General features: G+C 39.0%; 1 protein-coding gene across 2 annotated transcripts in view; it reads right to left on the reverse strand.

The window, feature by feature from the left end:
* The window catches only part of RIPOR2 (RHO family interacting cell polarization regulator 2), a 156,096-nt gene that overhangs the window by 82,846 nt on the left and 61,748 nt on the right, over positions 1-11,502 (reverse strand). Inside the window, exon 1 of one of the 2 annotated variants that reach the window (XM_042463911.1) lies at positions 6,691-6,809. The exons of the other annotated variant lie outside the window; for it this stretch is intronic. Within the exon in view, the coding sequence (XP_042319845.1) occupies positions 6,691-6,754 (64 nt within the window). The 5' untranslated portion in view covers positions 6,755-6,809. Of the gene's footprint in view, positions 1-6,690; positions 6,810-11,502 lie in introns of those variants that run through there. 2 annotated transcript variants of the gene reach the window in all.

Below are 11,502 nucleotides of genomic sequence, written 5' to 3' on the forward strand. Positions count from 1 at the left end.
TTTCCCTCATTTAAACTGAAAAAATGAAACAAAACAAAACTCCAGTGTACTATCCTCATGGCAGTGTTATTTGTCTCTTTTATATCCAAGAATGTGAACTCGTCTTATAAAATACTGAGGTTTCTAAGAATGAATGTATAACACCGAGAAGGGAAAATGTGTCTAATGAATTTTTAAACCATACCATCCAAGCTCAGTGCAATAACAATCCTGGAGGGAGCTTGTCTATAGAAGGAGAAGCAGAACATTTCTGCATGACCCAATAAGCAAATCAGCTCCAGGCAACGAATTACCTGTGGGAGTTAGGAGCAAGACCTAGAGCTCTATGGATTTCCCAACACAGGGGGACTCAGAGCAGCCCAACATCTGGCATCTAGAAGATGCAAACATTTGTTTGGATCAAGAGCCCTTTAATTCTGCATTTTAATAGACATATTTCAACAGGAAATGTTATGTGGCGAGGAATATTAATTGTTTACCAACCAACAACAGCCAAACATTTCACTGGTTATTTCAAATCAGGAATGTGATTTTAAGCATCCCTACACCTAAAGCACTTCTTCTCTTATGTCCATGTTATCTCCCAGATTTCTTTTTCTTCTTCAACATTTGCCTGAGGCTTTCTTCCTTTGCTGTCATTCTCTTCAACCACACTGTCTTCCAACCTTTCCTTCCTTTTATTTTGCCCCTCATCTCTTATAACCTTCTGCATGCCCTCCTCTGCTTCTTCTCCACTCTAATAAAACAGCTCAGTAAATGGGCAAAATCAGCTTTTTACAAGCAGTACCTTAGACAAGTTACACTCTCTGAGCCTCAGAGGAAGCAAAGGCAATCCCTTGCAAGCAAATATTGCCAAGAAAGCCCTGTGATACAGTTGTCATAAGTCACAAATTACTTGAATGCACATAATAACAACATCAGCTTAGTCAGTAGCAGACAGTAGTACATATCATTTCTTGATAACTTTTGCCTCCAGAGCCATATCAAAATCCTTTTCAATGTCACAGTTTTTAAAAACATATCATGTATTTAGGGATATATATGCATGGCTTTTGTGGATACTACAGAATGGACTTGGGGAAGCACTTGATGTAAAATATGTAGAATAAGCCAAAATATTTGGAAAATTTTATATCATCTTTGCAGAAATGGTTGAAAAATGGGTCATGTAACATAAGATCATCCAGCAAAGTTACTCAGCTGGAAAATGGGAAGAATGGGAACAATAAAGGCCCTACAGGCAAGTAGAGTATAGACCTTGTGTTAGGTAGCATAGGCACTGCAATCACTGTAATAAATTTAAATCTGATATTAATACATTCTGATGTCATAACAGAGATCTAATAATTTGTTGTTGTTTTGTGCCTTCAAATTATTTCTGATTTAAAGAAAAATCAATCATGGATCTAAAGTTCCCGGACATGGAGGTGCCTCCATGTTGAAGTGAAGCAGTGCATGTGAAAATCCAGAGATGATTTAAATGCCTTGAAGAGATTTGGTCACGTTAAGCGTAGTGGGAACATTGATCCTATATTGCATTACCGCGGAGATCTGGATCTCTCTGGGACAAAAACATACATGTGAATGCCCCATGCATACATACTGTACTGTAAATGTCTTGTTCAAATCCTTAAAGCCCAATTACCCTCGGTGGTCCTTTGAGGGGACCCATGTTTTGGGGGTCAATCTTTTGACTAAAACTTCTCGACTTAAATATGAGTGTATGAGCCAGCTTGGTGTATGACTCTGGAGACCAGGGTTTGAATCCATGCTCAGCCATGTAAATGCACTGGGTAACTTTGGGCAAGTAATGCTCTCTCAGCCTCAGAGGATGGCAATGGCAAAGGCAACCCCCCCTTTGAAAAAACTTGCTAAGAAAACCCCATTATTGGTTCACCTTAGAGTCACCATAAGTTGGAAATGGCTTGAAGGCACACATCAACAACAATGTGTAGTACAGGGACGTAGCCAAGGGGGGGGGGTTCTTGGGGTCCAGACCCCCCCTTCCATTAGGAAAATGAATGGTGTGTGCTGCTGCGCTGCTGTGCCCAAGCCCCATTATAATGGTGGCACTTAGTCTGGACCCTCCCCTTCCTAAAATCCTGGCTACGTCCCTGTGTAGTAACTGTATTTTTGGTGGTAGATGGTATTTGTTGGACTTTCTTCAACCACCATATTTCAATTGAATTGATGTTTTCCTCTCAGCTTGCTTCACTGCCCAGCTTTCACAACCATACATATAAATTAGAAATACTATGATATGCATGATCCTGACTTTTATATTTAATTATATATCTTTATACCCATTACATTGCCTCCCAAACACACCACACAGTAGTTCCCTCCTCATCCATCCAGCCAGGGTGAACACAAATGGTTAGGTCTGCCAGAATTTTGTAAGTTCTTTAGCATCATTTTCTTTTGCTTCATGTTTTACATCCATTGTCACATACGCCTCATATCAAAATCCACAATTTTGGCCCCAAAACCTGTCCTCCATCTAATACATGACATCAGCTTATAGTCAAGTATAGGGTAAACAGGTGTGAAAGCAAACCAAGTTTGAAGAAAATGACCAAACTAAGGGACATATGAAGTTTGTTTGTTTGTTTGCTATGCTGCCTTTTTCCCAGAAAAGGACCCAAGGCAGCTCACAAGATACATGTCTCATTAGAAAAGATAATAATGCTTGGCAAAGTCAAAAGCATAAGAAAAGAAGAAAACTACATTACAGCTGTATAGACTCAGTCAAGAAAGTCATGGCTCTGTGTTCACAAGATCTGACCAGGGCTTTTAATAACATGTCTTTGTGATGCCTCCCATTCATAGCGTCACCATCACTCAAAGCCGACTTGATGGCACATGACAAAAAACCTGTCCGTACAGTGATTTTACTGTGTTGAAATGTGATGGTGATAAAGACAACAGCAGCATAATGTAACCAAAATGTAACTTCTAACAGGAAGTAATTATTACCTGCAATTTCTTTAGCTCCTTGACCAGAGTAGCTCCTTCTATAAGTGTTTCTAGTTCAAAATCAGAAATAGGTGCACTTGTTAATAGGCGATATAATTCAGGGTATGTGACTAGAAACAAATCTTTCATGCCCAGTTATTTTTGTCAGCTAGTTTGCATATTTCTAGCTGCCCCATATGCATTCATACTTCACAGCTGAGAGGGGGGAAAAGCATCACCAGCTGCTCAAAAGGAAGTAGAACTCAGTTGTTAGTATAATTTGAATTCTGATGGATTAAGCATACATGGTTAAAGAGAATAAAGATGTAGGGCAAAATCCTAACTGGCCAAGTTGTCCAAAGGCCAGCTAAACCAACACTAGGTCCACTGACACTTTCCTAAATCCAATCCCCACAGCCCAGCCAAGGAACTTTTGAAAATTATTTAGGACAATCTTCACTTCGGCTGCTGACACAGTGTAGAATTAATGCAGTCTGACACTGCTTTAAGTGTCATGACTCCATTCTATGGAATCCTGGGATTTTAGGAGGGATGTACCAGAACTCTCTGACAGAGAAGCCCACATATGTCACAAAACTACAAATCCCAGAATTCCACAGCATTGAGGCATGGCAGTTAAAGTTATGCCAAACTGCATTAATCTTGCAGTGTAGATGCAGCCTTTGACTTTGACAGTGTAACTTTGTACCAACACTGTCAGTTGCCAGAGGAAATATGGATCAGTGTAACAGGCTCCTGCTCACCCCACCATCCTTTTTGAATTTTCTGCCAGCAGATCCTAGCCATCTAGCAGAATGATCTGCCTGTAAACTTCTGAGAAGAGGGGTTCTGCCAGCAGAAGGGTATTTCTGCTGGTAAGAAGAGGCTTCTACCCATTTCTGACCTCTACAGCCAGCATATCTCTGAGTTGAGAGTTCATTTCCCAAGACATAGAGCCCTCGGCAGAAGTAAATATCTCATAAGGTGTTGAGATATTTAAGTTTCCAGCATACAATATTTGGTTTATCACCACTGGAGTAATGGTAACTTTTGAAGTGGAGGTACTCATCATGACAGACCTCATAGTCAAACCTGCAAGGAGAGTTCAAGAATGCAAACAGCTCTGTTGAATCACACCCACATACCAGCAATAGCAGTTCTCATCTTGGAACAGCTATTTTGAAGATCTAATAGTCTTAACTGTCATTCAAGATCAAGACAACCCCAAATGCTTTGCATTACAACAGAAATAGCTTGAACAATATATTGTTGCTTGAGAATTATAGTTAAAGGTCAAAACATCACCACCCCCAGTTCAGTAAACTCAATAGCATGAAGAGTTGGAGGTGTAATGGCAGAAGATATTCCTACTGGTTAAAAATTCTCAGCCCTTTCACACTGTAAGCCCTTGCTGAACTAAAAGACTGTGTACCAAAAAGTTATGTATTGTCTCAATTTTTTTTATTGTGACATGGAACAGTTTTTGATGCACATCTACAATTAGAACAAATTCCACTAAAATGTCTGTCCATCAAAAGCAAATATTATGCCTGCTCCAAGTCTGGAAGTAGACTTAAGTCTAGGAAAGCTCATGCTGCCATCTTCTTTCTCTCAGTTAACCTCAAGGGTGCTACAAGATCTCTCTACATACTAATGGCTATATCTTTGAAATCTACCATTATTTATCTTTAATATAAGATGATTGAATCTCACCAGTTTGCAGCTAGTGGAACATCTTGTGTGGTCAGGGAACTGTCACCACCCTCAGGCCAACTAGGGCTGATGCCAGCATCTGTTTTAGTGACGTGACCCAGAGAAGTCACCATCTTAATTTCCCCAGAATGCCTCTGGTATCCAGTGAAGAGGGCTGTGGCAACTTGAAAGAATGAAGGTAGTAACAGCTGCATCAACTGATTTTTTAAAAATTCACTATGTACTTTAAGTGCTGCTTATACGACCAAGACTTTCTTTGCCTCCCCAACTTTATAAGGCGAGGCTGTGATTTGGGAGGCAAGAAGATGACCTCTTAAATTTGGCACTGGTGTTGCCAATTTAAATTCCCTGGAATGTTGCCATTAAAATTGTTGATTGACTTATTCCAATTGACTTCCACATTAAAATATCAAGCTAAAATTGTCTTTATCTAAAAGAGCTGTCACCACTTACTGAGAAGCATTAGGGAGTCTCTCAACTGAGGAAGTCCTGAATAATAACACTTGTTCATTTGCTTTCACAACCACCTGTAGTGATCATATAAATTTGCTCTCCATAAAAAAAAAATCAGGGCTCAAATTCTGTAATTGAGTCATATTTTAGATTAGATCCTTTAGACATGAATCCTTTGCATTTATATAGAGAAATCCAACAGCTAAAAACCACCTACCTTTATAAATCACATTTACAATATAAAAAAGCTATTATGGTTAGCTCCCTAAAACAGGTGGGAGAACGAAACTAAGTGGTAATGGTTTGGTTTCATAAAGCCCCATAGCAGCTGCATAGTCAAGATGATACTGTAACTAGGGACCACACCTTATAACACATACCTTTAATCAACACAATGCTCTCTGAGCTTTATGCTGTAGTTCTGTGAAAATTCTAACATTATGGCATGTGGAAGAGACAGAACACAACAGGACAAAAAGAGAGGAAAGGTATAAATACTATTTTCCTCCTCATCTATCTTTTCCAAATTCATTTGAAAATAGTTACACCAAATTGGTAAAACACCTTCATTCTGAAACTGCAGGAACATTTTGCAGGAATACTCCAGGAATACTTTGACAAGCATACTGAAAATAAACTAACAGGCTACCTAATGGCCTCTATAGACATTTTGTACTACAATCCCCATATATCCCAGCCAACATGGTTGGTACTTAGGCGGTTATAGTGCAAAACATCTGAAGAGCACAAGGTTGCCTATTCCAGAAGTTGGGCCTCCCAGTGTGAGTGCAGCAGGAGGAGAGATGGCTTTAATGCCTTGTCCACCACAATGGTAGACAGTGCCAGTGTTACACTGGGTAACTTCTCATTGACTACTGCCTCCTTTGTCACCTCAGTCAAATCATAATTAGTTGTTTGGGCAGGAAGTTTGCCTTAGGCGCTGTCTACATGATCAGCATCTCAGCAGGGAGTCCAGATGATGTAGGACCTACTCCCCAAGTGTAGTGCAAACACTTAAAGTGATGTCCAGTCCATTCAGCACCCAACCCAGGACATATCCCACTGTGCCACCCATTGCAGCCACTGTGGAAGTACGTTGCTCATTCTGAGATCAGAACAAGGCACCAACCATGTAACTGAGGCTGAATATCTCATTTTGACCTCAAAACAAGTAACTCACCACCACAGTGGTGGCTGTGCTGGGTGGCATAGCAGGATGTCCACATGAACAGCATCAGAACAGAGAGCCCCAGGTAATGGATGGATGTCAGGGCACTTATGGGGCTGCTCCTCAGTATCCCGACCCCTGCAGACACCACCTTAGAGTCCATTGCTTACTTCTGAAATGAGTTTGGAATTAATGAATAGCATTCAATACTATACAATGTCTATAATGCTTTTTCTTCTTTACTCAGCATGAACAAGGCATCCTTTGATGCTATGTTAGCCTTTGTAACCACTCTGATCCTGAGGAAAACTTGATATTTTTTTTACTTTGAGAATTGTCTGCTGATACACCATGTTCAGTGTCTGATGGCAAAAAGAGCATTTTTGTAAGAAATTATTTACCTTCACAAACAGTATCTTCAGCTTCATCAAGCATAACTGGATCTTCGTCTTCCAGATGAATCATCGTGGCCACATGTAAGCAAACAGCTACAGATCTGAAGCTACTGAACTAAAGCAGCTTTCAATGCTATTTCCTTCCTAAATGTTTGGTGCCCGGGGCGGCAACTTCCAGCTTGCACAACTAAAACACCCTCATTTAAATAAACATGGTAGTTTCTTTTTTTCTCGCCTCCGCCCTTCATCTGTAGCTTTTGAGATCTGAAGTAGAGTATTTCTCAATGTACAGGCAAAAACTGAGAGGGAGATGCTAAACATTTTAGGCTCAGAATGCACACTGAATTTATTTAACAGAATTAATCCACTTGTAAAAGGCTCTAAAGAAAAGAGCTCAGTCACATAATTAATGCATTGTTTAAATGGGGGAAAAGTGTGGCTATGTTAATTCTGTCTTTTTGCATGGATTAAGAGTTTGACATTCCACTCGAAGTTTGGTCCTTCCAGTTTGGGGGCATTCAAAAGCTTACGTGTACTCAGACAAAAAGAAAATGATTCATTATATTACCTTGTGTAATGCCACATCACATGCTAAGCATTTTCCACACAGAAGGAATTTCCATTTAAGAAATAATTTGCAAGCCAGGAAATAGTTATATTTTACAGGTTTTCATGTACCTATTATAAATACTCTATCTGTGCAGTTATCATACATGATAACATACAAAGGAAGGAAAACCATCTGCATGAGAGATTCAACATATTTCCTCTATGTAAATAGACTATAGTTCTTACAGAATAAAACCTGAAACTTCAGAGAGCTGGAAATGATTCTGTATAATCTTCTGCAGGAACATCCTGTATAAGAATGGCAGGGTAGAATGATCTAGCTCACCTGAATGCCCCTCCCTTCACATGTAGCTTTTGAGGTTTGAAGTGACATGTTCCTCCAGTTGGGAGCTCACAAAGATGGATTGAAAGTAATAGGGCATCTCTTGGTGTTTGTCCTCACTCTAGTCGCATTAGATCATACTTCCCAATATTCTTGGTTTGGCAGGGATAGTCCAAATTAATCCTCTGTCATCCCACTTTTTTAGTCGCTTTTAAAATGACCCAGTTTACCTGCCCCTTTCTCCCTTTGTTTTCAGCATGCTTCAGTTGGTGCAAAGTGAGTTCAAAAGTAATCTGCACTCAGGGGAACAGAGAGGGTGGAATCTTGTTCTTCCCAGAAGGCTTAGCCAAAAGCAAACTGATGGAGCCTCTCCTAGCATATGTATTTGTCCTCATTAATAATTCTTCTCATCTTGACCACACTCTGGTGTTACTTGGCCACATGTATCCTGCTTTTCATCTGTGAAATGTTGGAGGGCATGTTAGATATATTATTGCTCCATGTACCTATTGCAACATGGTCCAATTTATTATTTTGATTTCTTTATCTTATGAGGTTTTTGTAAACCCTCCTGGCAGCAGTGCTCAAAGGCAACATATAAGCTGCAAGGTTACAACTTCTAGTTACAAGTCAATAATATAACATGGTTTGCAAAGTTCAACATTACCATAACAACGCAATCCATGTATTTCTACTCAGAAACAAGTCAGCATATGTTAATGAGACGTACTCCCAGGTACACATGTATAGGATTGTCCCATAAACCACAGTTAAGTTTCCTCAACTGGGTAAAAGCACAGTTCAGTGAACCACAAGTGGGGAAAACTTGACTCCAGATTTTCCAAAACATTATCCACTGGTCAAACTTCTAAAAAGGATGCCTTGGAAGATGAACTATGACCCCCCAGCCGCATTAGACATTATTTGAGAAGCATGCCAACTGTCTACCTGTTATAGAAGATAGCTTCAAAAACAATTTCTTGCCTTTGCATGTTTGATTAATTCCTGTAATCACAGCACTCTAAATACCATGGTAAGTGACAAAGGAAGGAAAACCATTCACCTTCTTTGTTCAGTGTATGATGTACAGTCAGTATGCATCATGTATAAATGTAGCATAGAAGTGTTTAGCCATTTAATATTGTTCCTAAAGCATTAAAGAATGAGTCAACTTGGTTCTTGTTGGCACTTTCTCTGTTATGGCACTCAGTTTTTCCTTGGATATAAATTAGTTTCCTTGTGCACTGTGTTCAAAGCATGACATCCGGATGCCTGATCCCTTGACAGCCCTTGTTTCTTTTATTTTCAAGAATTAAAAAGCTTCAAAAGGCTGTTTTCTTTTGAGAAAACAACTGTCATCTAAATGAGCACACAAACTAGCCTGGTGATGAATAATAATGATTCAACCTCTCCACTTCAAAGGCCCTTAAGAGAAGTCTCTCTGATTGCATCCCATTTAGTATTTAAATGACAGGCTCACCAGCAACATAACCAGTCAAAAATATGTGTGTGGCAGGGGAAGGGAGGAATGTGAGATGGGTTTGAGAGTAAACAGTTTTCTTTTTGAATATTACCTATACATTTATTAATACCAGCATGCTCTTCTTCGTGATGTATTCATATCATCAGTAGTTATAATCTGGATCCTGATTAAGTTTCCATTTTCGACACCACCCCATGTGCTTCCTGTTTACAAATTGCTAAAATTAAACCCAGTGTCTCCTTGCTCCCACACCTCTTCTTTCAGTTTAGAGAACCCCATCTTTTCAATTGCTGTTTCATTTCCTCTGCTTGAAGGAGCACGGGAAAATGCTACATGCTGTGCTTGATCCATGGTCCATATAATCCATATAGTCCACTCCTCCTTTACTCAACTATGCTGATATGTTAAGACTACAACTCCCCAAATATTTACCCAGCACAGGTGTACTGGGTACAAATGGGAGTTGTAATCCAACATACCTGGGCCCTTGGTTAGAGAGGGAGGTATATTTTGATTAAGATCAAGTATCTATGATATCCACCTGAGGAAACTTGCTACCCTTTTTGCTAAGAACTGGAGGTGCCAACGACAACCTGTTTATGAGCTGCTTTCTGCCCAAAGAAAATAATTTTTGCTGACTTCTTAAATTACGCACTCATTGTTGATTTTTTAAAATAATACAGATGATTTGTTACACTGGAATCAAACAAGTGTAGTTGCATTCTTTTAAAAATGAACCTGAGATTAATGCTAGTTATCCCAAACTTCCATAAAATTCTAAACATGCAAGACAGAAAAAATGTAATTAATCCTTCCCAAAAGCCAGAACTTTCTAAAGAATACAATGCTGGACTCTTATCCATTAGACTATTTTCTCTGTTAGAGACATGTACAAAAGCCAGAGGATTCAAATGGCTTTCTCTGCCTCTTTCTCTGATTTAGTTCAATTTACACTGACAAAGGAGCCCTATTTTAGTTTGCTGGCACCCTAAGGACCATAAAATCATCATAGCAGTTACAAACTGGCCTACACTTAGTCCATTCAGAGCCTGGAAATTATTACTTTTGGGACTCCATCTCTCAGAATCCCCCAGCTAGAATGGTCAAATTAGCTGGGGATTCTGGTAGTTTATAGTATAATTTATTAATTAGTTCATTTGATTTATATTCCATCATTCCCAAATGTGATTCAAAGTGGCTTAAAAAGTAACTTCATGTGAGAAGCCTTGTTCTGCTGGTTGATTTTCAACCTTAAAGTTTGAGAAAGCCGAAGATTGTAATCATATATGTAGGAAAGACATGACTAATACGTTTTCTCTTTCTCTCCATGTATTCTTTATCTGCCCTTCTAGGTTGCTAATACTTCTGGGGGAAATGGTTGTTACGAGGAGAGATAAAGATTAATTATTAAAAAATAACCAACAGCTTCATTTCCCTATACTGTATGTGTAATTATAATTCAAGTCTCTAAATGTTTCCTGTTCCTCCCTTTTCTAACTTCTAGGGGAAATCAGCCACCAAGAGGAAAGATAAGGACAGAGAAAGGATGGATAAAGAGGGCGAAGAATGAGTCCTTTCCTCTGTGTGGCCAGAGAGCTTTCCAGAGTAGGCAGAATGATCCCATTACTCCTTGTTAAAACAGTAAGGTCTAAATCAGCTGTTAGTCCCAACAAGAGTAAACCCATTAATAAACTAAACTGTATTGCCTTGCGAGATTTACATTGATTCAATGGGACTGCTTAAGTTGGGACCTGAAATATAATCAGGCTTCAGAAAACTCTCAAGGGTCATGTTATTCTGCTTGGCTAAGCAGAAAAAAATTATTCTGTTAATGTACTTTACATATGCGTGCCTGGTAAATGTATTTAAAGAAATACAACAACAAATGCAATTACATTCCCAATGGCACATTACACAAATAAACACAATGCCTCCAGGGGGAAAATATTCTTCTTTAAAAAACAATAGTAAGATGCCTCTAAACTAGAAAACGTATGTTCACAAAATTCCAGCCAATTATCTCAATATTTTCCCCACTCTCTCTTGTACCTTTGCTCATTACGTACTATTTATTTACAAAAAATATAATCAACTTTCAATCTGCAACAATTCTCAAGCTGGGGAAGATTCTAAATAGATATATTAAAAATCAAAGCAATAATAAAATATGACACAGTAAAAGCCGATTACTGTACTCTCAATCCACTGGAAAAATGAGATATTAAAGACCAAAGGTCTCTTAAAAATGGAAAGCTCATCTAGGCAGGACCAATCTTCTGACGATATTGACCTCAGAGAGCAACATATTCCAGATATGATAACAGATACCACATCCACACTGTAGAAATAACCCAGTTTGACACTGCTTTAACTGCCATGTCTCAATGCTATGAAATTCTGGGGATTGTAGTTCTGTGAGGCATTTAGCTTAATCTTTCAGAGA

The sequence above is a fragment of the Sceloporus undulatus genome, chromosome 4, assembly GCF_019175285.1.
Source record: "Sceloporus undulatus isolate JIND9_A2432 ecotype Alabama chromosome 4, SceUnd_v1.1, whole genome shotgun sequence".
Taxonomy (NCBI): domain Eukaryota; kingdom Metazoa; phylum Chordata; class Lepidosauria; order Squamata; family Phrynosomatidae; genus Sceloporus; species Sceloporus undulatus.